The sequence below is a fragment of the Gossypium hirsutum genome, chromosome A05 (assembly GCF_007990345.1).
Source record: "Gossypium hirsutum isolate 1008001.06 chromosome A05, Gossypium_hirsutum_v2.1, whole genome shotgun sequence".
In the NCBI taxonomy this organism is placed as follows: Eukaryota; Viridiplantae; Streptophyta; class Magnoliopsida; order Malvales; family Malvaceae; genus Gossypium; species Gossypium hirsutum.
The window spans coordinates 13,704,466-13,729,129 of NC_053428.1; the positions used below are offsets into that span (position 1 = coordinate 13,704,466).

The 24,664-nt window shown below is 33.4% G+C and overlaps 5 protein-coding genes across 9 annotated transcripts; 3 read left to right on the plus strand and 2 right to left on the minus strand.

Annotated features, from left to right (window-relative positions):
* The first annotated feature begins 3,227 nt into the window (after positions 1-3,227).
* LOC107958356 (transcription factor MYB114) lies at positions 3,228-4,259 on the plus strand. The gene is made up of 2 exons (XM_016894109.2): positions 3,228-3,495; positions 3,576-4,259. Exons 1-2 carry the CDS (start codon positions 3,363-3,365, stop codon positions 4,022-4,024), a joined length of 582 nt encoding a protein of 193 aa, XP_016749598.1. The 5' UTR covers positions 3,228-3,362; the 3' UTR covers positions 4,025-4,259.
* Positions 4,260-7,645: 3,386 nt separating this feature from the next.
* LOC107958355 (protein ELF4-LIKE 4) lies at positions 7,646-9,541 on the plus strand. 2 transcript variants are annotated; one of them, XM_016894104.2, is made up of 2 exons: positions 7,646-8,021; positions 8,882-9,541. In XM_016894104.2, the coding sequence occupies exon 2, from the start codon at positions 8,912-8,914 to the stop codon at positions 9,254-9,256; it is 345 nt and encodes a 114-aa protein (XP_016749593.2). In that variant the 5' UTR covers positions 7,646-8,021; positions 8,882-8,911; the 3' UTR covers positions 9,257-9,541. The 2 variants fall into 2 exon arrangements, with proteins under 2 accessions (XP_016749593.2, XP_016749594.2); XM_016894105.2 differs by lacking the exon at positions 7,646-8,021 and adding an exon at positions 8,040-8,609.
* Positions 9,542-11,656: 2,115 nt separating this feature from the next.
* On the minus strand, positions 11,657-15,413 carry LOC107960748 (uncharacterized). 2 transcript variants are annotated; one of them, XM_016897034.2, is made up of 9 exons: positions 15,137-15,413; positions 14,971-15,063; positions 14,818-14,873; positions 14,551-14,646; positions 14,348-14,425; positions 13,681-13,743; positions 13,418-13,591; positions 12,718-12,813; positions 11,657-12,011 (listed from the first exon to the last, which is right to left on the minus strand). In XM_016897034.2, the coding sequence occupies exons 1-9, from the start codon at positions 15,315-15,317 to the stop codon at positions 11,937-11,939; spliced, it is 912 nt and encodes a 303-aa protein (XP_016752523.2). In that variant the 5' UTR covers positions 15,318-15,413; the 3' UTR covers positions 11,657-11,936. The 2 variants fall into 2 exon arrangements, with proteins under 2 accessions (XP_016752523.2, XP_040969456.1); XM_041113522.1 differs by lacking the exon at positions 12,718-12,813 and having other exon boundaries at positions 15,137-15,393.
* Positions 15,414-17,368: 1,955 nt separating this feature from the next.
* Positions 17,369-21,562, plus strand: LOC107958352 (developmentally-regulated G-protein 2). Of its 3 annotated transcripts, XM_016894102.2 has the most exons (13): positions 17,369-17,503; positions 17,994-18,071; positions 18,172-18,239; positions 18,642-18,718; positions 19,008-19,188; positions 19,483-19,539; positions 19,632-19,706; positions 19,929-20,048; positions 20,148-20,318; positions 20,665-20,778; positions 20,869-21,039; positions 21,198-21,318; positions 21,404-21,562. In XM_016894102.2, exons 2-12 carry the CDS (start codon positions 18,002-18,004, stop codon positions 21,291-21,293), a joined length of 1,200 nt encoding a protein of 399 aa, XP_016749591.1. In that variant the 5' UTR covers positions 17,369-17,503; positions 17,994-18,001; the 3' UTR covers positions 21,294-21,318; positions 21,404-21,562. The 3 variants fall into 3 exon arrangements, 2 of the variants coding, with proteins under 2 accessions (XP_016749591.1, XP_016749590.1); XR_005927109.1 differs by lacking the exon at positions 21,404-21,562 and having other exon boundaries at positions 20,874-21,039; positions 21,198-21,402; XM_016894101.2 differs by having other exon boundaries at positions 21,198-21,562.
* On the minus strand, positions 21,552-23,503 carry LOC107958354 (GDSL esterase/lipase 1). Its single transcript, XM_016894103.2, has 5 exons — positions 23,103-23,503; positions 22,896-23,017; positions 22,482-22,712; positions 22,134-22,392; positions 21,552-21,986 (listed from the first exon to the last, which is right to left on the minus strand). The coding sequence occupies exons 1-5, from the start codon at positions 23,347-23,349 to the stop codon at positions 21,751-21,753; spliced, it is 1,095 nt and encodes a 364-aa protein (XP_016749592.1). The 5' UTR covers positions 23,350-23,503; the 3' UTR covers positions 21,552-21,750.
* Between the last annotated feature and the right edge of the window lie 1,161 nt (positions 23,504-24,664).

Here is a 24,664-nt window from a genome sequence, read left to right on the forward strand (position 1 = left end):
TCGCATGGCATGCCGGAATCTCGTGCAGCGAGTTCCGAAGTCTGGGGAAGGCGAGATTCAGGAGACCGAGGGAAGATATTATGGTGATGGAGTTGGGTAAGAACATGAAGTGGAGAAGATGTTCGGATTTTCTTACTTCGACAGATCTTCTCTGTATAATATTTCCCAAAATCCTAAGAATTTTAAGAAAAATGAAAAAAAATTATAAATAAATTTTGATTTAATATACAATTTGATAAGTGATTTTTATTTTTATTTTGTACAATTATACTCACAGAATTTTTATTTTGGTTTATATGTATAAATATTTTTTTTGGTTTAATTGTAAACATTTAAATAAATGAATACACATTTATTTTCTTTATATTAGATTAATATAAATTTTTGTCTATGTAATATTATGTAATTCAGTAATGTTATTAATGATTTGTGAAAATTGAATCAAGTTAGAATTCCATATATAAAATTATATAAAATCAAAATTTTTGTATAATATTATATTTTAGATTAAATTCATGTATAGTTTCGATATTTATCCCTTTAATTTTTTTTTGTTTTATTCCTTGAGGGGAAGAGGAAGATTTAATTATAGCCATTTTTATAAATCAACAAAATTTTTTAAAGAAAATTGTGATTAAGTCAAACAAGTTTATAGTTGGAAGTTTATGCTTAATATAACATTTGGTATATGAATTCAACTTAATTTGGTAAGTTTTTTTATTCAATTTGGTACTTTAATTTGATTTTTTTTAATTTGATGTCTAAATTTTGTTGGTACCTAAATTTGTCACATGTTAAACAAATTATTTTAATATACTAATTGTGCTAATTTTATAAGGTAGCAAAAATAATTAATGTATAATCAGCATTTTGTGAAATTGAGACATTTGTGAAGACCAGGTCATGCTTTAAGCATGTGCCCTCTTGAATCATTTCTACCGTTAATTGTCAAAGTAATCTCAATCCCAATAAAAAAAAGTAAAATTTGGGCATATTATTTAGAGAAACAAAGGAAACTCCAAATAAATATAATTGTTCTTGCCGTTAAATTCCATGTATTTGCCATATGTTGATCATACATCATTAATGATTTTTGTTCCCTCATAGAAACTAAAACAGTTAAAAAAATTATATAACATTTAACAAAATTAAATATCAAATTAGACAAGAAAAAAGAGCTTAAGTACCCAATTAGAAATAAATTGTCATGTACGGGTACCAAATTGGATCCAAAAAAAGCCCAAGTGTCAAATTAGGAAAAAAATGTTAAATTTATGTACTAAATTAGACTTCAAAAAAAAGCTTAAATGTCAAATTAAGAAAAATGACCTTACCAAATCTTATATAAAACCTTTATTTTAGTATATGGTGTGAATAATAGAATTTTTAATTAATTTTTTAGGAGTAATTTATATTTTAGGTCTTTTAAGTAAGTAATAATTTTAAAAAAATAAAATAAAATTATATCAGTAGTTTTAATCATTAGTATCAACTTTTATATTGGTTACAAACTTTAAAATTTATTAATTTACAGTACAAAACTTCTATAATTAATAAATTAGTTCACTTTTGCTAATTTTATTAAGTAGTTCTTATGAAAATATTGACTTAAAGTGCTTAACTCGATACAGAATCTATTTTTGAAAATAAATAACATATTAAGACAAATTTATATTAAAAAAACATTAACAAAATTAGTATAAATGATTTGATTTTTGTTAAGAATAAGATTAATGAAATTAAAGAATTTTGACTTGTAAAAAAATTAATCTTAAATTCAATAGTCTAAAATGTTAATCAACAGTAAAAATAAATAAAGAAGTGAGAGACAACTCGTATAAGGGTAGAGAGTCGTTAGTAATGATGAGAGAGTGCTTAAAGTAGGTTTGGAAGACTGTCGATAGTTTTTGCTATACTTGGACTCGTCTTGAAGATAGATTGAGTTTGTACGGCGGAAGAGCTTGGAGCTAGGCGAGGGCCCTGTTAGAGTTTTGGCAGATATTATAGAATGTTGCAGCAGAAGTTTTTGGGTAAATTTTGATGTCATTTCTTGCCCATTCACATGTGATCTCCTGATTGATGTGTGGTTGAGAAAAATAAAAAATTTGATCTAAATAGAAGTATTAAATTAAAAAAATTATGGTTAATTGAAATCAATTGAATTTTATTTTTATTTAATTTATAATTAATTTTATTTTTATGATATAAAAAACATTTCATATTTAAAGTAGCTCAGATAATTAAAATTCTAAATAAAAAAATGTTTTTTTTAAATATCACGTTATTTTTTATTTATTAGAAATTTATTATGTTTAAAAATATTTATGAGAAAGAATTTGAACCATAAAATAAAATTAATTTGATCTAATATTGAAAAAAATCGACAATCAATGAGAATTATGATAGATTATTTGAAAAATAAAAAGAAATTCAACAAAGTGACACCTCGTACAAGCAAAGTAATAAATTTCTTTAAATAGTAATAAATTTTTTTTCATGATTAACAACAAAAAGAAAAAAAGAAGAAGAAAAAGGAAAGAATAGTTTTAATTATAATAAAGAAGATAAAAAAACACATGAAAGCAGAGAATGCTACAAATGGAATAAGATAAAAAGGAAATAAAGGTAGCTAAAGCAAGTCATAGTAGCAGCCAATCACAAAATTTGTTTATGCGGAGCACTCACTCTAATAATTAAGATGGAAGTATTCTTTTTCCCACTCTACCTTCATTAATTTGAAAAAGTAAATATAAAGACAAAATTAGGCTCCTAATCTTTTAGCACTTTTGATTATTAATTAACCAATAATTGCTATATTCACCACCTCCTTTATCTGGCTTTTACTTCTGTGTCCATAGTTTTTATCCTTTCGTCATTAAAATTTTCTCGTACAATTGCAGCACACATGCCTATTGCTATTCTGTAGCCATCTAACTTACACTCAGTTTTTCACCCAAAGAGTCAAATGCCAATGCCATCTTGCCATTTAGTTTCTTTTCCCCTCTAAAATCAGTCACAGGCGCACTATGCGAGTATCCAGTAATATTGCAGCCTTTGCCGTAAATATGTGCAGCTTTCTACAAACTTTACAGCATTTTCATTACTCAATCATCACAGCCATCGCTGCGGTCCTTTTCATATTTGTCTTACATCCTTCATCTCTTGATGTCTGCATACATGCATACATGCATAAATACATATTTAAGAGGTAGTTGAGATTCTTCTCAAACACCAAGAAGGGTAGCTAACACAGTGAACCCCGAACAAACACCGCCCTTTCCCTTTCTGGTCCATATATAAGCATTAGTGGATCCAAAGGAATTTTATACATGCTCCCGTGAAAAAATCTGGGCCACTAAAGAATGGAGCAAAATTTGTCCCTTAAGAGATTCGACGTCAACAAGGGAGCATGGACAGCTGAAGAAGATAGAAAATTGGCTGAGGTTATTACAGTTCATGGTGCTAAAAGGTGGAAGACAATTCCATCCATAGCAGGTAAAAACATTCTGAGTGTCACTGTATATAACCTACACGTCGGCTGAACTGAAGTCTATTTCCTATTTTGTTTATTGCAGGTTTAAATAGGTGTGGTAAAAGTTGCAGGCTGAGATGGATGAATTATCTTAGGCCTAACATCAAGAGAGGAAATATATCAGACCAAGAAGAGGACTTGATACTTAGGCTTCATAAACTCCTTGGGAACAGGTGGTCTTTGATTGCAGGAAGGTTACCAGGAAGAACAGATAATGAGATCAAGAACTACTGGAATTCTCATTTGAGCAAGAAAGTGAACCAGAAGGAGAAACACAGAGGAGCATCAGCTAGGCAAGGCTGCAAATTTGCTCAACAGAGATTGGTGGAGAATGCCAAAGAACAAGTGAGAGAAGAGAATACATCTACTGGATTTGGGGAGTCCAATATAAGCTTCGATGTGGATGACTTCTTTGATTTCTCCAATGTGGATACCCGGAACTTTGAGTGGGTGAACAGGTTTCTTGAAGTTGACGACGGTTTTAAGTTTTAACTGAAGCTTTATGGATGGAACCCCAAGAGCTTTCTGTTGTTTGTTTATCTTCTATCATCATGATTCATGAATTTGATGCAATCCATGTTAATATGTAAAACCTTGTTATCTTCCCTGAATTTGGCTACATACGTTTTTTGTGTCGGCTATATGCCCTAGTTGCCGACATAGTGAACTGTAGCACAGACTCTTGTTATTGGTGTCAATCAATTAGACCAACAAGTTGAACCCCTTACTATTGTTGTCTAATATAGCAAAGAGACTTTTGGAAAAATAAACAAAAAGGGAGTCTTCTTTCATCTCACAATAACATTCATATGGTAGCTAGCAAACAAAAGAACTTTGGTTCAGACCATTACCGATTCGATTTTATCAGTTAGTCTGCTGAGCCAATATGATGACCCATTGGCATTTGGTTCATTACATTCTCATGTAAAATCCGACCTCGAAAGCTGAACTGTAAGGTGGAGAGAGAACCTATTAGGGTATATATGTATAGGCCACTTTCGAGACATAAACAATACTCAATTTTCAAATATATGCATTTTCAAAAGCTAACTTGTAAAATGGAGAGAGTCTAATACAACATATAAACCACTCAAGTAACAGGGCATAAACTATACTGAACTTTTAAGGATGAAAAAGATTGTATTGTACAGGAAAATGGGCATCGATTCCTGTTGTTGTTCCAAGTTTTCCATATCCCCCCCCCCCTTTTCCCTTCCTTTCTGGGGGCAGATTTAGTGCAAGATAAGTACACACTAGATAACCTTAAAATGTCTGGAAAGCAGTCCTGCGGAGACTTAACCATGCTTTAGTGGATAGGATTGGCTTTTTTCCCATCCCCATCTATTCCAAACTCCCTTTTACATCGCCTTTTCCCTTTGTCTCTTTGTTAGGACTATTTTGATGCCCTGCAAATTTAGATCCTTTCAACGACTACTCAACAACAATAGCAAAAACACTGCCAAAAGGCGAAAAGCTATCACGGTGAACTTACGAGCAAGATGATAATTTCATTCATGAAAGATTTCATCTAGGACAAGGGGTGATATCTGACACACACACACACACACACGTGTTTTTCATCATCTTAAATTGTTTTGGAGCTGAATTTCAGTAGTACGGATTTTTATCATTTAGCTATACTCTCCCATGCTGGAAGTTTGATATATTGATAGTGAAGGTGCTGCATATCTGATCCTTGTCAAGTTTCATGATTTACGATTGCTTCAATTTAGTTTCAAACTATGCATCCCCTCGTGAAATTTTCTTCTTATGTCTCCTTCTCCATCTATTGCACATACGACGGCAATGAGTTCCTTTTGATTTTGAGAGCCAATCTGAACAAGAGAATAAGCCGCGTTATTAGCACCCCTATGTGTCCAATAGAAGGACAACTGCTGACACTACTCCTTTAGCATCAAACTATCATTAACCAACATACTTAGCTTAGACACATCATCCAAAGGACATGTCATAGCATTCACAACGACTTGATAATTCGATTCAATCATAACATTCTCTACACGTAATAACTTTAGCCACGAAAGAGCCTCCCAAATAGCAAACGCCTTAGCTAAACAATAATTTAAAAGCGCTTTTTAAAAGCCAGAAAGACACCTGATCACATGACCTCAACTATCTCGGATAATGGAAGCAAACCCCACTATACCATCATGTTCTTAACTGCAAGCATCGACATTAAACTTTAATAGGCTCGTGGGAGTTTTTGAAAATGACAAAGATTGTTGTACAGAATAATGGGCCATCTATTCCCGTTGTTTAAACTTTTCCATATTCCCCCTTTTCCCATCTTTTATAGGGGTGGATTTAGTGCAAGATGAGTAGATACTAGATAGCCTGCAAAGCAGCCCTGCGGCTGCGGAGGCTTAGCCCGTGCTTTAGTGGAAAGATTGGCTTTTAGTCCCATCCCCATCTATTCCAAACTACTCTAAGCCCGTTTTCATCACCTTTTCCCTTTGTCTCTTTTTTTGTGTGTTATTTTAATGCCCCTGCAAATTTAGATTCTTTCAACGAAACTCAACACAAAAACACTGTCAAAAGACAAAAGCTACCAGGGTCAACCTTACCAGCAAGATAATAATTTCATTCATGGAAGATATCTGCTAGGACAAACACACACGTGTTTTTCATCATCTAAAATTGTTTTGGAGCTGAATTTTAGTAGTACGGGTATTAATCATTTAGCTACACTCTCCCTCTCCCATGCTGGTTGTTTGATATTCTTAGTGGGACTGCTGAATATCTCATCCTTGTCAAGTTTCATGATTTACGATCGCTTCAATTTAGTTTCAAACTATGCATTCCCCCTGTGAAAGTTTTCATCTTATGTCACCTTCCCCGTCTATTGCACATACGGCAGCAATGGGTTCCTTTTGAATCCAAGTGCAGAAAACTGAAAAGCACTTCTTCTTTTTTTTTTTTTTAATATTTACTTTTACACAATTACACATAATCAACCCAACACGACACTATTAAAGAGGAAATGGCTTCTTTAACGTAGGAGGAAAACGGGGATCAAGCGACAAAAAAATAACGAGAGGTTAAATTAAAGGATATGAAACAGTGAAGGCCGCATGTCGGCCCATTAGTCTGTAGTTAGCTTATTATAAAATTCATACTCGGTTTTCGCATCAGATATTCATGGGCCATGTATTGGGCCCGAGATTTGATGGCTTAGCCCAGACCTTTTAATACGCTAAAACTTTTTTTTTTAGTATTGATATTTTAAATAGCCGAAAAAATCATTTTGGGCTCAACCAATCCAATACAAGCATCAAAATCCCCAGCCCCCTTAAAAATAATACAAGGAAATACACATACATGCTAACATATTTGTGTAATATGAATTGAATTATGTGTTTTTTCAAAAAAATTTCAATAAAAGTTAATCAATTCAGTACATAAATAAAATTAAATTACAATCAATACAGTAATAAAAATTAAATTTTATTACACTAAGTGAAAAAAAGTTTTTTACGCTAAACATATTTGCCTTTAAATTATATTTAATAATAAATTTAAATGAAGTGGTAACCAACTTATGTCTTAATATCTATTGAACACGTATTTAATAATTATATTTATAAATATTTTATTCAATAATAATATAAAAATATAAAAAGATAAAAGTGATATCATAATAATTTTAATTTTAATTATAAAAATAATATTTTTATAATTTTCATAATTAATAACTTAATTAAAAATAATATCACCTCAAATCTAAACCAAAATAAATTTAAAAATAATCTACCAAACCAAACTTAGAACTATAATAAATCTGGATTAAAAAATTCAGAGAAAATTAGGGAAAAAAAACATCAACTTAAAATTTCAAAAATCTTAACTGATTGGGATTTATTTATTTAGTTCAAAATGTACAACATTTTTATGAGATTGTTTTAGTAATTATTGCATTGTAAATGTTATTCTACCTGGCAAACTAAAAATATAGTAAAGTACAGCAGCAGCCAGCAGGCGAAGTAAACGAGGAGAGGACAAATAAAACCAGATTTTTTTTTCAAAAAAAGAAAAAAAGAAAAAAGAAAGAAGAAAGAGGTAATAGGGAAAAACTCTGCCTAACTGGTCTTTAAAAGTCTAGAGAAAGAGACAAAACATAGAGAGAAAAGAGAGCAACCAACATTACAACAACGTTAATAGAGAGATAGAGAGAGAGAAAGAGCATATCAATCAAATTCATCAAATCTTTCATTCTTATATTCTCTTTCTTTCTTGGTTTCATGTTTTCAGGGCCTTTGTGTTGAATCTAATCCAATCTCTGCTATCTTTCTCAGCCATCTCTCCACAAGCAATAAGAAGAAGATTCCATCCCAATCTTTTCTTAAAGACTACCCATATCTTCTTCTTCTTTTTTGTCAGAAGAAAAAATATACCAAAATCCCATATTTTGCTGAAGAAGAGATTCCAATTCTGCTGGTTTTTACCCCTCGACATGTCTTGTTGTTTCAAGGTAAATATGGAAAATGCATATCAACCCAGATTTTGGTATTCTTTGTTTATGTTGTTTTAAACTTTTTAATGGTACTTAAATTTTTTTTCCTTTATTATGTTGATATATAATTATACACTTACCTGCCTTTTAAGGTGACTTCTTTTTTTGAGGGAAATGGGCATCTCTTTATAACTCTATATTTGGAGCAACAGCCGAAGAAATTGCTCCCTAGTTCCTTACAGTCTCTTCCCTTTTTTACACCAAAGATTTGTTTCTCTTTCCTTTTTTTTTTTAATGATGTGTTTTTAGATTAGGGGTATGATTTTATTGGGGTCTCTCAAAATAAGAACTTGGGTAAAAAAGTTGATTTTTTTGGGCAAAGGAGTGATTTTCCTTTTAAACAACAAAACAAAACAAAACAGAACAGAACCTTTTTTTTTGTTTTGTTTTTTGTGATTAATACATTGCCTCACATGCGCGCACACACACACTCTCTGAATCTCTGCTTGGTTGCTAAGAAAGGTGGAGAAAAGCAAAAGGAAAATCCTTTTGCAGACATTTTATCCAAAGCCAAGCTGTTAAAACTCTTTGACTTATCTTCCTTTGGTGAGATGTTCTCCCTCCCATTAGTCCCAATTAGAAAGTTAAGGTCTTAAAACTGTAGTTTTATCTTTCTTTTGCATTCATTTTCTTCAGCAACCAAATAGAGAGACTATATATTCCTTGCCTTTCCATGTTGCATTTTAATTTATTTTTAACCTACAGTAATTGTCTGTATTAGAGTATTAGATTAACAATAACGAGTGCCATCATAACTATTTATCCTTTTCTTTGCCTTAATTTGGATGTGCATTATTATTGTTGTTGTTTTCATGCAGGATTGATTGAAGTGAGAAGCAACTGTTGGAATGGAAGGTGATATATGTTCGGGTTTTGGTAATGGAGGTCAAGTGGATGGCAAGGTTTTGCAAACATTTCAAAAGAGTTTTGTTCAAGTTCAAGACATCCTAGACCAAAACAGGCTGCTAATCAACGAGATTAACCAAAACCATGAATCAAAGATTCCTGATAACTTGAGCCGGAATGTGGGGTTAATTAAAGAGTTGAATAACAATATTAGAAGAGTAGCTGATCTCTATGCTGACCTCTCCAGCTCTTTCACCAGGTCGATGGAAGCTTCGTCCGAAGGTGATTCGGCCGGGATGTACGAACCTGATGGAAAAGCTAGTCAGAAGAGAATTAGATCTGGGTAAAAATTTGATCAAACTGAAACTTTTGGCATAAATTATGTTCCCTTTCGCTGTGGAATAAAGGGAGGGGGTGTTTTGATATTTTAGTCAAGCGAAAAAAGAGAGGAAGTATTCTGTTTTAACTCTTTCAATGCGAGTATGAAATGTGTTTTGAGAGCTTGAAGCTTCATCATAATAATGTATCACTATGCTGCCTTGTGGAAATCAAGCATTATCTTTGTTTAACATCTGCAAATCATGGCCTGGAATCCCCCCTTTTTATTAATAAATGAGTATAGGGTTATCTTATCTGTACTTGGTCTGCATCTTTAATTGTTTGTTTAATGAGGCAAGTCTGTGAGTGCTTTAACTGTCATTAAATAAAACAGTTTTGGAGCATTTTCCGGTTTCCAATGATCTCTTTATGTTCGTTTGTTAAGAGAGTTTTGATAGGAACTACCAACAACCACACTTTATTCTTTTCCCATGTAGTAAAGGGTTGGTATATACTGTTTTCTTACAACCCATCTTTTTGTAGCTTCTTTTTAAGTTTAGAAGCTCTTGTGTTCTTCATAAGTAATCTTATCTAACATCTATGTCGAGACAATGAATAATATTCGAGGATAATTTCTCTCAGTTGTGTCTCTGTGGGAAACTCAGAAAATACTAGCAATATATATATATTCTGCAGTCATATTTGGTAATTATGCATGCTTTTTTGGGGTTGAAGATGCTGTGGGACAAACTGAAGAAAGCAGCTTTTGCTTTGAGTTTATTTCAATTTATTTTGATTGAAACAACACCATAAGCTTAAACCTCAAGTTGGGGATGATGACTTTCTTTTATAAACCTCTCCAAAAAAAGATGAACTTAAAGGAAAATTAAGTGCTAATAATTGAGAAGTTTCTTAAGAGAAAGCACAGATGCTTATAGAAAGAGAAAAAGATATAATGTAACAAAACAAATGAGATTTATCAGATAGGCTTTGATTTTTTGGGGTTTTCTTGTACAATCAATGCAAATATGAAATCTCTTTTGTTTTCTTGCATCTTCAATGGCTCATAAACTAAAGGCAGGTTGTATGGTTTAATTATAGTTTTTGGTGACAGCTAGGACAAAAGCAGACACAAACTGTCTGAAACATGTGCTTGGAATAGATAAATCCAATACTATATACTACTTAATCAATTTAGCCTCTTCATAACAATAATGTCTAAAGCCTTTTTGGTGATATTTAGAAAAAGGAATTAATTTTAGATAGTGGATCACAGATATGTTAAACTATGCCATAGCTTTATTCCTGAACCATAAATTACTACATCTGGGGCAATATTTAAATGAAAAAAAATTAGGCTGATTAGCACTATCTGGGTCATCAGCCTGGTATTCCATTTGGGTACTTATTCTCAAAATTTTCTGATTAATCTTGACCTTATCAATCATTGCCTCAACGTGAATCATGTCCTGAGGCCAAGTTATTGATTTGGAGTTTTGCTAGTGAATTATACAAGGATTGAATTTGGAATGATTAAAATGAAAAGGATGCATTGGATTCATCATTCATGTGATTGCTTTTAAGAGTGCCATCAAACGGGAGCAGTAAGTTTTTGTGGACTTTAAAGTATGGGGTCACCTCCTAACCTAATCAAATGTGATCAACTGAATAAATTATATTCCAAAGATAACATAATTTTCTTTTCTTTCTGCAATGTGAAAAAAAACCAAAGAATCTAAAGGGCTTTTGAAAAGGATAGATGGGGGGAGAGATGGAAAATATTATTATTTTAAGAATGAGGTTTAAGTTTAAGTGCTGGCCATGCTTTTTTATATTTATTCATGAGTTTGAGTTAAATTTATTATCAAAAATAAAAAAAATGTTTCACAAATCAGAGTGATGAATTTTATAGTATCTATTGGGTCTGGACAAGTCAAGTCAACTCTGCACATGAAGTGGAGGAATCAGACAATAAAGAATGTAAGATTGTGTCCGTACTCCAATGTATGCTTTCTATGTTTATGTTCTCTTCCATTTTTTAATTTTAATCTACTAATTGATTTATTGCACTAAAAAGAAGAGATCATGTTTGTTAAATGTTGGCATTATATTCTTGAATTTTAATAATTTATGCAGATCAGTTTTTGTATTTTTATTATATTTAAAGCAATCCTTAACGTTTAGATCTACCCAAAATCATGTCCATTGCTGCCCCAACATCTTGCCTACAATTTTCCCCCCAACAAATTAAGCACCAAAATGCTGTGATCCCATGGCTTTTTTAATCATGCAACAACTCCTCACACATGCACTATTTCTACTATTTCATCATTCCACGACTATTCTGTGAATAATTTCTATAAACAAGTAAATTAAAATAAAACCCACTGAAACTTAAGACTTCTAATTGAAAAATCTCATATAGAATGTCAATAAAAGAAGTGAACTTTCATTTAAATCTTAAAATAGAAGTAATATCTATATAGCATGATGTTGAACATGAACCTGTCCTGAAATTCAACATAGCTGTTGCAGTTGAAATCTTTCAGTTTGCCCAGAAGAACTTTATAGAAACATTTTCAGTTCAGATGCAGGCAAACATATTTTAATATGACCAAATAATTTAACGCATGATGGGAGAAAAAGAAACAAATGGGTGCACTTTTGTCATTGTGTGTTTGCTTGGATATGGTGCCACTGTCATGGCAGCTACTGCTCTGTTTTTCCTATCAATCTAGTCAGACACTCTTTCCAATCTGAAACTTTCTCTCCTCCATTGACAACCTATGGTTCACACAAACAAAGTTATAGTAGATATCAATAACTTGAATGGAAAGGAATATAAGACAAATGGCAAACAGAAAATAAATAAAAAAAGAAAAGGTGGTTTTGAATTGAAATGTTTTTGTGTAAACAATTACGTATTGTTCCATTTCTTTTCTTACATTGCCTTTTGAACGGTTCCACTTCACTTTGTACAGACACTCTCTGTTCCCATGTCACTTCAGACATCATGTTGTTGATGACTATATTTATTCCAACGAGTAAATCTTTTTGCTTATTTTGTTTTTAAGCGACTTTTAACTAAACAGTCTGTGTTACCTTCATCTTTTCTTAAACAAAGTTTGCATCCCAGCATGTGTCGGGCACATATATGGATACGGGTATGAGAGTATGATCTAAATGTAAGGAATAAGTTGTTAATATCCGTTCAGACACGTGGACCTATATCCTGTACATGCATTTGAAAAGAGCAGCTTGCCGAAGAATGTCAAAAGATAAATTTGACACCACTAATCGGTACAGGATACCAAGATAACTCAAACTAGTCTTATCTTTTAATCCAGGAATAAAAGAATGAAAAATGGCAGAGTGGCCTTGAACTTTTGACTAGAAAGTTGCAGTAGGATGAATTATTCAGTGAATAATTAGATATTGTAGGGGTTCTTTTTCTTTTTCCACTTATAGATGCAGACGTGATTATTCAGACCTCAAATGTGAACCTTGCTTGTGGAACTACTTCAAGTGCTTCCACACATACAGAGGCAGCATCCTCCATGCTGAGGCTTCCACTTGCTGAACAGCCCTGTTAATGGTGGCGTTAGTAGGAACTGTTAGTAACTGTTACAATGAATATGGTTGTTTCTCGTGTTCTCAAATTCAACAAACATATCTTTTCTGGTTTCTAGAAGTCAAAGAATCAAGAACCCAGCTTCATTGAGTGATTGGAAAGAGCATCTGAGAAACCTTTAAAGTTTCTCTTTTGTTGATGCTAAGCAATAATATATGAATCCAGATACTATAATATCGACCTTGAATTGTCTCAATTTCTAGAGTTCCATAAGCATTGTCTTAAGTTTCTCAGGATTGCCCTCTTCCAGGAACAAGCCAAAAAGAAAATAGGCTGAGTTACTAAAATAGGCTGTGCTAAACCCCTCAATAACATAGTACTTTTCTTTTTTTTTTCTTGCTGCTTAATTACAAATATGTTAAAATCATTAATTAAAAATAATTTTTTTTAAATACCAATTACAAATATTTAATGGTTATATTTAAATATTTAAAATATAGTTTATGTATTCTAATTAAGCCCTTTTCCACGTTAAAAGTCTGGCCAAGCTAACCCTAAAGTGGATTACCTTAGTGTAAGTAGCATTGTTTGGTCTATTTAAAAGACTAAAATGACGTACCTCTTCAAAACTGAAACCTTGAGTTCCTCCAGGAGTTTTTTGCAACATTCCTGCTCTAACTATGGTGTATGGAATTCCTGAAGCCATCAGTACTGATTCATCTTTCTCAGCTAACTTTCTTTGATTGTTTTTCATAATAGCCTGAATACCACTGCTTGCTCTATAAACAAACAACTGCAACCTTTGTAAACCACAATCATGTATAATCACTGTCCAAAGCCTTTCGCTTACACGCAACATCAGGGAAGAGGGAGAGAGAGTACCTGAGACAAGAGAACTATATGTTCAACACCTTTAAAGCTCTCAATACTTGATAAAAAACCTTCCTGCAAGACGAGATAAATAAAATTTTCAAAATCTTTATTGCAACCAGAGCAAAAGTAGCAATGCTAAAGCAATAAAAGACTTTGCAATAAGTTGTTTTCACTATCTTAGGAAAATGATAATCCTTTATTTGTTTAGATTTCTTTACAGTTTTCCGACAAATATCAGGCTGGAGTCTTGCCAAGCATGTATAATCTGCAAGCCTTCACACAATCATGTTGATTCTCTAGTTATCCTTCACGTTTTTCTGATCCAAGTAACTATGTGTAAATGCAGCATTTAGCATGCTACTAGAGAGGACGGAGAAACTGGCCATTATAGAAGTTTGGATGGAGATAAAATGAATGCTGAATTTTATTGAAGCAATTGCATGCTTAAATACAGAAAAGTTCAACGACTTTAAAGAATCCCACTCCTCGGAAATAGCTAGTTGAAGCTAGGATGGCATTACTCCTAAAAACCAGCAACCAATTCAAATAATAACAAAAAGATCAGATTTCAAAAATCAAAAGCCCAACAGTAGAAACTGTTAAGACTATAGCATCCATTCATCAAGATGCTGATTTAGTAGAAATCTAGAACAAGACAGGTCAGAGATTCACATACATTTGGGCATATGATTGCACGAACTCCACGAAGAGCTTTCTTTACAAATACCTTGTTACTTGTATCTCCAGATATTGACTGCAAACACAGCAGAACAAAATATAACATGTATAAGAATAAAGAATCATTTAAATAAGCCGATGACGTGAATCATATATAAATGCCTTTCTAAACGCTACTTCATTGAAAGAACATGAACTCACTTCAACATAAGTTCCAAAAGCTTCATTAGCTGAGCGTTTATCCTTCACTAATGCCTTTACTCTAGTTCGTTTAATAATCAATGACAATATCATCATCTGCATTCATAAATAAACAGTTACAATAAGCTCAATTTGCTTTAACCAGTAGAGAGTTTAAGAGACTATAAGGGAAAAAAAAGTCCAGGCTTAGCACTATCGGTTCATGCTCAGTCAGGAGGCATTCCACAGACTTGGCCATTATCTACGATCATCAGTAAGATAACTTGCCTGTCCAATTTCACTATCCCCATCTGTTACTAAAACTGCATCCCTGACTTCATCTTCTGAAAACTCAAAAAGATTAATAGTTCATCAATGGTTCATCCTCTCCAAGAACTATAAGCATACTGATATATCTTTCCAGTTTCCATAACAAATAACCTGGATAGTCCTCCTCCTCCTGATCTTCCACGATCGGTCCATCTTTTGGTAGTAGTTCAGGTGCCCCATACCATTTTCTTAACTTAGGACCCCCTGAAATCAATGCAGAACTCTAAATGAAACAATATTGTAAAAATTAATTTGGAAAGAAGGGCAGTAGGAGAACCTTCAATATAATCGAGAATTTGATCCACGAATCCAATTTTCTTCTTGGTGGAGCAACGGATAAGAGCTCGCTTCTCGATGTTTATGAGGAAAGAAGAATTCAAGGTTCTCAATGGATTCTGGGAAGTGAAAACTAGACAAGTTTGGCAATGGAGAGTTGAAGAAGACAGAGTACCCGCCATTTTCCTTATCGTTTCCTTTGATTTTTTCTTTTCTCTTTTCTTTCCTCGACCAATCGTTGCATGGGTAAGCGATAACTCTATATTTCCATAGCTGAAATTCCTTGTATATCCCTGGTAAAGTCAAATTTTTATCAGAACCATTGGATTCTCAAATTCGAGATCCCTGCCGTCCAATCTTTCTATAAATAAAATCATAACCTGCTTCAATTTTTCTAGGTTTTTTTATATTCGATTCTCTGGTCTTCTAGGTTGATCCACTGTGTGGTAAATTGGCCACCTAGATCAGCAAAAATGGAAGATCAAAGCTTTTTAAATTCAGCACATGTTTTATAACAGGAGTTAATCCTTAAGGAATTTCCCCCGTATTTAGTTTCATGCATGAGTAGATATTGCTGTAATTGGAATTTTGATTTCATGTACCTGCATTCTCTCCTTGTTAGCATCGTGTATTACTCTTCCCTTGCCCAGTAATGATGGGTTAAGCGGATCTCAGTGATGCTTATATTAAAAGATGGGAGTTTTGTTAGTCTCTCTGAACTGTTGATTCTAGTTCTTGGAGTTCGGGAACTCCTAAATTTCCATATTTCCTTTTATCTGGCTTTGCAATTGCATGTAAATCTGTTGTTGAAGTTTTCAATTGGAAATGGTTTCTGTATTTTTCTTGAATGATCTGTTTATATTGTGCTATGGATTTAAAAAAAAAAAAGAGAAGAAAAACTTATCCAATTTACCTTTATTAAAGTTAGCTTTGCAAATTGTCCATGAAGCATGAAGTTTAGAGGATGGATATTAAATCACAAGGACCAGTTTCTTTTATTATTTTTATTATTTTCTTAAAGGAATGTTCGATTTCATTCTCGCATAAACAAGTAATAAAATTAAATGGGGGAAACAATTGATTCTTCCTGGAGGATATGAAATCCCACCATGTAAACATCATACTTGAGATTTTGGGAAATTAGGGGAAAAATTTGGGACTTTTTGAGTAACACAGTGTGATGGGATCCCAGGGTTCGCAACCCAATCAGCTGCTCTCTATTAACATTCACCACTCCAGGAGACACTTAATATCCATTTCCACAGCATAACATTTCCAATAATTACAAAAACTAGGGTTAAGAGGAGAAATAAGATTTTCAGCAATGAAAGCTCCAAGGCATACCGCCAAGGCTTCCGCTGAAGAAGCATAAAGTCTATAGCACTGCTATATTAGATTTCATCCAGCCATTGTAATCTCTCATAACAGCAGCAGTACCAACCATTCGATTTTCACATGAGGCATCACAGTTAATTTTAAACACATTTGGCTTAGATTTCATCCAGCCATTTCGAGAGGCAGAAAATGCAAGCAACCTCGTTTCCACTAAGGTTAAGACCTCCTAAAAAGCTTTGGCAAAAGGACAAAAGAAGAGAATATATTCCATTGACTCAATTTTGGATTAAGATCGACATTTAAATAAAATTTCAAGAGTTGGGTTAAGATTATAACACGTTATCCATAATAAATTTTTAATTTGGGAAGAACTGTTGAGTTTCCATAATGCTTTCCTCCAATCCCAGTAAGGCCTATGATAGTCACTTGCAGAGAAGTTTACACCTTACACAGTATAGCTGATTGTATAATTGGACGGTAAAAGTCTACTACAAGGCAAAATGTATTTTGTCTTTTTTACTTTAAAAATGAGTAAATTAGTCATTATATATTAGATTAAAAAAGTAAAATGTGCCACATATAATTGTTTGATTGACCCAAGTTTTTTACAGTAAAAACAAATGAAATTTTTTAACAAAAAAATCTCTTTGCTTTTTTAATTTAACGTATAAAAATTAATTTGCACAGTTTTTTGAATAAAGTAAAACTTTTAAAATAAGGACATCATGGTATTATTACCATAATTGGACTGAATTTTTTAAACCTCTGGCTTAAGTGTTCAGCGAGTTAAACCCACATAATCACTACTGGGCTTGATACTTGCTAACTGGCGAAAACTATTTTGGCCCAAAAAGCAAGTGTACTTTTCTTTAATACCAGAATTGGGCTTTCAAAGTGAAGTCCATCAATTTTCATCTTTTTCATACTTCAAAGCCCTACTCTTTGTCTGCTCCCACTTGATATTCTTCTTCCTTTTCTTTTTTCTCTCTTTCTTCCCCTTTCAGCTATTGAGATCGCGTTTCACTCAGTTCTGGTGAGTCATTCATTCGGCAAATTTTCTCTCTCTTTTTGTTTCCATCAGTTCTGTATGGCTCATAAACTTACTTTCACATGCTTCAGAAAGTTGTAAATTTTCTTTTGCACTACTATTTCGATGTTTCTAATACCAACTTGCTTTTAATCGGGTATAATCAGCAATCAGCTTCTTTTCCTCTCATAATCTTTGGTTCACTGATTGAGATATCGGGAGAAAAGAAGATAAGGGAACTGAATTACTTCCAACATTCTATTGTTTCTCTCTCTTTTCCCTTCATTTTCTCATCATCCAAACAGTGTACTTCTGTTTTTGTTCCAAATTGTTCTTTTTTTGTCTCGTGGTGTAATCGGGTTCTTGTCAAAGTTTGCTTTTCTTTAATGTGTACTGGTTTTGGATGATTGTTAGAATTTAGCCTTTTTACAGATATCCTGTCTATACAAATCTATAATCACACTTTTGGGAGCTAAATCTGTGCCATTGAAATCAGGAAAAAAGATGGGGATTATTGAGAGGATTAAAGAAATCGAAGCCGAGATGGCTCGAACCCAGAAAAATAAGGCCACAGGTATATGATTGTATCTCCTTAAATGCATATTTTATAATTATTGATCCTATGCAAAAAACTGAATCTGTTAACTATTATTTTATTTTTACTGAATACACAGAGTACCATCTTGGTCAGCTCAAAGCAAAGATTGCTAAGCTAAGGACACAATTACTCGAGCCACCGAAAGTAGGAATATTTCTTATGTAACATGAATGGATTCTAAAATTTGTTGTTTTTATATGCATATGATCTATACGTATTTGGATTTTCTCCAATTTCTTATTTGCTACATTTTAATGTGCCTGCAAATGGTGTTACAATCAATCTTTATGTCTTTTTAATATTTCCCAAGTCTTGAATGGCCTATCAGTTTCCTATTATTTTAATTATTTTACAAAGTTGTTCTTTTTTTCTTGCTTGGGTGGCTAGATATATGATATGATATATTGTAAGTGATCTAAATGATAATGTTGCTCATGGCCTGGCTGGTAACCTATTATAATTGCAGTAGTTTTTCTGTGCACTTGTCATGCAAAATCCTTTCTCCTTTTCTTTTTCCTTAAAGCTGCCTTTTGAATCTATGGTCAGGGTTCTAGTGGAGGTGGAGACGGTTTTGAAGTTACAAAATTTGGTCATGGACGTGTTGCACTAATAGGATTTCCGAGGTACCTTTATCATTTGAATGCTTTTCCTTATTTTTTTGGATTAAGTTATTAAGAAATATTAGCAACACATGTATTTGCAAACGTAGAAAGCACAGTACCTTCTTTCTGCCGTCCTTTTCTAGCCTACATGCTCCATCTACTTGCACAACTGTGTAGGAAAATGTATCCCATGCTTTCAGTACAAACATCCATTTGTAAGAGAATATACTTACAGACATGCATTTATGCTCTATGTGGACATTTGTTTTTTGAAAAGGGAGCTAACTATTGCCTTGTAATGCAACTGCAGTGTGGGGAAATCTACCCTTTTGACTATGTTAACTGGAACTCATTCAGAAGCTGCATCTTATGAGTTTACAACACTTACATGCATTCCTGGTATCATACATTACAATGATACTAAGATTCAACTGCTCGATCTTCCTGGAATTATTGAAGGTGCTTCTGAAGGCAAAGGACGTGGGAGGCAGGTAAAATTTTGCAGCTTCTTGTTTTTCCTGGTGATATGTATTGTCATCTGTGGGTATGGAACCTATTGTAAGCCAAATGAGGTAATTGGTAAAATTGTTGCCGAATGTTGTTTGCTTAAAAAGGGCAGTGAACCCATGCATTCAGAGTTCATACTAAGCAAAATGATAAGATCATATTATGTCTTTCGTTTGCTCTCTGTTCATATCTATGATTTGTTCTCTCCAATCTTCTGCTTAGTTTGGTTGAGTAGTTTCTTGGAATCAAGATTTTTCACGAGCCTGCTCATTTCTCAGGTTATTGCTGTTGCCAAGTCATCGGATCTTGTGCTTATGGTTCTGGATGCCTCTAAAGTAAGTATCTATATCATAAGAGCAGTTTTCTGAATTCAAGACTTTTATGAGTTTTGTTCTCATGTGTCTGTGTATTCTACTATAAATCCCAGAGTGAGGGTCATCGCCAAATATTAACAAAGGAACTGGAAGCTGTGGGATTGCGTTTAAACAAGAGACCCCCTCAAGTAAGTACATCAGTAACCATTGTATATGTCGTATCATTATTACTGCATTAGGTGCATTTCTGTGTTTAAAAATATTGCATTGCTGTTTGCCTCAAGAAAAAATGAATAATTTGCACATTACGAACTGTATAACAGTAACTCGTTCAAGTTATATGAAAATTCTAGTAAATTAATTTTTAATTCTGTATTACTGCTGTCTGCTTCATTTTGGGTTTCTTGCAGATATATTTCAAAAAGAAGAAAACTGGAGGCATCTCTTTCAACAGTACATTACCTTTAACTCATGTGGATGAAAAACTCTGTTATCAAATCCTACATGAATACAAAATTCACAATGCAGAGGTCTGCAGTCTTGTAATGTTTTAAACTTCAGATTTGATTTATTCATTCTTTCAAATGGTGTTTCCTTACTTGGAGGTATTCCTGATGAATTCTTTTCAGGTTCTATTTCGTGAGGATGCAACAGTGGATGATCTTATAGATGTCATCGAAGGAAACCGCAAATACATCAAATGTGTATATGTTTACAACAAGATAGATGTCATTGGTATTGATGATGTGGATAAGTTAGCCCGGCAGCCTAATTCTGTTGTAATCAGCTGCAACCTGAAGGCATGTTCTTCTAACTTATTTTAAATATTAAGGGCTTTTGGCAATAATAAATACATCGAAGCAAAGTTAAGGAGTCTGCTAATAGTTTTAAAATGATAGTATCTTCAGTGATATGAGCAGAAGACAATGACTTTTTGATATGATATGATGCTTGCTTTGATTTCCTTCCTCTTGCTTTTATGAAGTTCATTGTCCATTCCATGTTAAAAGGACACTATAATGCTGTCTACGACACATCAAGAACACAATACAAGGCGGAATTAGTTGCAGATTAATTATTGTTTATTAGTTCCATATTTGGTGCATTTGACAAAAATGTTGACCTATATGCCTGTCGCTTGTGCAGCTGAACTTAGATAGACTACTTTCAAAGATGTGGGAAGAGATGGGCCTTGTGAGAGTATATACAAAGCCACAAGGCCAGCAACCTGATTTCAGTGATCCTGTGGTTCTATCTGCTGTATGTCACATATGTTCTTGAAATTTCATTTACCTATAATAGTCTAATACTTTAAATTAATGCTGGAGGTTTGCCTGACTGATGAGATAGGATAGGGGTGGCTGTTCGGTGGAAGATTTCTGCAATCACATTCATAGGAGTTTGATAAAGGATGTGAAATATGTTCTGGTCTGGGGCTCAAGTGCAAGGCATTATCCTCAACACTGTGGCCTTGGCCATTCCTTGCAGGATGAAGATGTTGTTCAGATTGTCAAGAAAAAGGTATTAGAAACTGTAAACTCGTGTTCATACTAATATAATGCTGTCTGAACGGCTTCATAATAATTCCAACAATTTAAGAACTTGCTTGGCTGTGGGCATGCACCAGTGTATTTTTAATGTAAAACAAAATTGAACGATATGAATACGGATTTTTCCAGGAAAAGGAGGAAGGAGGGAGAGGCCGCTTCAAATCACATACGACAGGTCCTGCACGAATATCCGATAGAGAGAAAAAGGCTCCATTGAAGACCTAACCATGACAAAAGATGTCGGCAGGAAGTAAGAGTTGCCCTTTTTTGTTGTATAAGTAATATTATCAACTAGTATTGTCTGGCTGATTTATTCTGTTTCCCGTTTCTTCCAGCTTCCCTCATTTTTCACTTCTTAATTATATTGCCATTAAGTAGCTGTATTTTAGTACGTACTTGGATGCAAATTTTGGTCATTTACACTATAAACCAGTATTCTGAAAGAAAAAACATGGGCAGTCTTCAAAGACAAGAAGGCCTAGATTGTATACCAAGGAGATTTGTCTTGTCTTATAAATCTTATGAAATCTCTGTTAAGAAACAAGTAGCTAAATTTCGCATTTTGGCACTCTTTCTAAGGCTTTATTTAGGTAAACAACAAACAAGTAATCATGCTAAGGCTTTATTTAGGTAAACAACAAACAAGTAATCTTGTTGAGATGATATTGGATCAAATCAAATATCATACTTCAAACAATGCTTTCAGATTGTAACGTCCCGTGATATTGGGTGTTCCACTCCACATGAGCTGGGCAATCTGCTTGTTTGCCTTTTCAGTAAGATGGTCAGAGTCGAAGAACAAATAGTCATTAGGGTCTGAACATAATTCATATTTTGTCACACCCCTCCTCCCCCCACAGCTAAACATTCCTCTGTATGGACCGCTTCCACAACATGCTATATTTGCCTCCTTAAAACCTTGAAAAGAAAATTCTCATCTACGTTAGAATATGCTTCATTTTACCTTGTATCAATATTTGAGATTTTGTAAGATTCTATTTCTTTTCTCTTTTGATGGTTATCTAAATTCTATCAAGCACCGTAATAAAATAGCTTGATGCATACCATATTTTTCGGGATTGTTCCTTCTTTCACTATAAGAAATATTCAAATAATGCATTGAATATTTAACTTGTACTAGTTTGGTCTCCAACTCTTCCAGGGCTTTAGGCAGAGCTGCATCGTGCAGTTTTGCTATTTCATTAACTTGTTCAAAGCAGGAACCTGTTGTATTTCCAGGTGCGAGTGCTTTCATGGATGGGACACATCCCAATGACCCCATGTTTAGAAATCCAAATTTCCTTCCTCCTTTCTTATATATTTCCTGGAACATCATCAGAATCAAATATACAGTGAGTTGGTCCATGAATCTTAGCTTCCATAACAGGGAAGGATGAACCATATGCAACTTACTTCGATAGACTCAGTTAGATTGCCCATCACCATTGCAACATATTCTTGTTTGGAGGAGGACTGAAATACGGTGGAGTTTGAGGTTAAAAATGATATGTAATCATTGCCTCCAATGTTAATTAAGTAAACGGCTTTGGAGAATATGACCGTGGCTTCTGCATCACCTAGTTCCTTTCTCATCAGCTTTACCACTTTCTTGAAATAACCTAACTGAGTTTTCAAATCTATCACCTGGAATGAATTAAACCCGCAACTTGTAAAAGATAAAAGAAATCAATGTCTAAGAAGAACCTCACAAAGTGAAATAGAACAAGTTTGAGGACATTTTAGCCTGTATTAAGCTGATTTATTGTTTAAGCATTAGCAAATAGTCAGACTGAGTGCCAAAGTAAAGACTAAGAACAGGAGCCATACAAATCCTTGATAAGTTTCGGACAAAGCACCAGCTCCAGCTGAAGCAAAGTTGACCCCATAAGTAAATTCATGATTACCAGGTTGGAGATATGGTGGAATGAGTGGTAAATTTGCAAACTGAGCTGCAACATAAATTAACTAGAACACTAAGACCACACTCATAATTTCAGTAAAAAAAAGAAAAGAGAGGATATATTTGTGTCATACCAATGAAGTCAGCAATTATACGACCATCAGAAAACCTCCCTGTAGGGTATTTGAAGAAAGTTTCACCATATGGATAATAATTTGCCTTAATAAGTGTATCTATGTAGTTATTGTTTCCAGGATCATACAGCGAATCCCCAAAGACAAACAAGGCGGTATGGTATTTTTGCGGACTACGGCTGCATACGAGGTTGACAGAAGTTGCAGTGAAAATAAAGAAACACCACAACAACACTAAACGTGCCATTTTATGTCATAATAGTTATAGCTTGCATGGTATTTATATAGTTGCTTGCTGCCAATGAAGGGAGATTCAGTCCTATCCATGAGATGCTAGAAATTTCCCTGTTACTTCGCCAGATTATGACTTCAACTTGCAAGAAAGAAAAGAAGGAAAAAGGGTGGGGGCGAATGAAATTTTGAAGGGACGAATGGCAGCTTATTTACTTTTCAACTCAACTATTAAACATTGGTAAGATTGAAAGGATTTGGTTCCTTTATTTCGTGGCAAATTCAACGGATGAAAAGATTTCTGTGGCTGTTGTAGGTCAATATTCGACTAAGTATATCTTATTAAAGCCTATATATTTATGCACTTAATTCAATAAATAACGATATCATATCTCATTGACTAGTAAGCTTATGAATAAAAATTGATAATTTTATTTAATTATAATTATATATTTTCTCTCCTCGTTATCACAGTCAAAATTTCAATTATTTCTAAATTTGAGAATTAAAATATTTGAAATTCAAGATTTTAAAATAATTCAAATTTATTGTTTTGATAATTCAAATTTAGATTTGGATTTAAACTAATTCTAAGCCTTTATTTTTAAAAAAAAAATAATTATGTAGGAGGATTTTGAACATTGTTGTTTGAATCGAAGACCAACTATGCTATCGATATGGAGAAAAGCATTAAACCAGTTGACCCGAGAATCGATGCGAACTGGTTGATTGGGTGATAGAACCGATTGAACCATTTTTTTTTTAAATATATTATTTTTTAATGATTTATTTAATAGATCCGAAAGTTACTGTCGAATTGATCGTACCAACCAAACCAATCAAACCAATTGGACTAGCAAACCGATATCTAATCAGTTCAACCACCGGTTGCACTAGGCATAAGTTTACTTAGGTGTAAATTAAAAATCAAGGGTTTAAAATTAAAATTGTAGAAATTATGATATAAATGAAATTTTTGAATATTTATACCATATTAAATTAAATGCATGAAGTTTTGTCATTATTCTCAAAACTGGATCGAATCGATCAGTTAGACTATTTGGATCAGGAATCGGTCAAGGTATCAGTTCGAAATAAGGAGTTAAATTGGTTGATTCATAAATCAATCGAATCGGCCAAATCGACAGTCGAACTAGTTTGATCTTTTCTTAATATTTTTTTATTTTTATTAATTTATTTCATTGAACCGATTGAACTAATCGAATCAATTGAACCGAAAATTCATAGTCTAACCAATTTGCCTACTGGTCCAATTCACAAAACCTTGAGCTTCATTGATGATATATTATAAATAAAATTAATTATATATT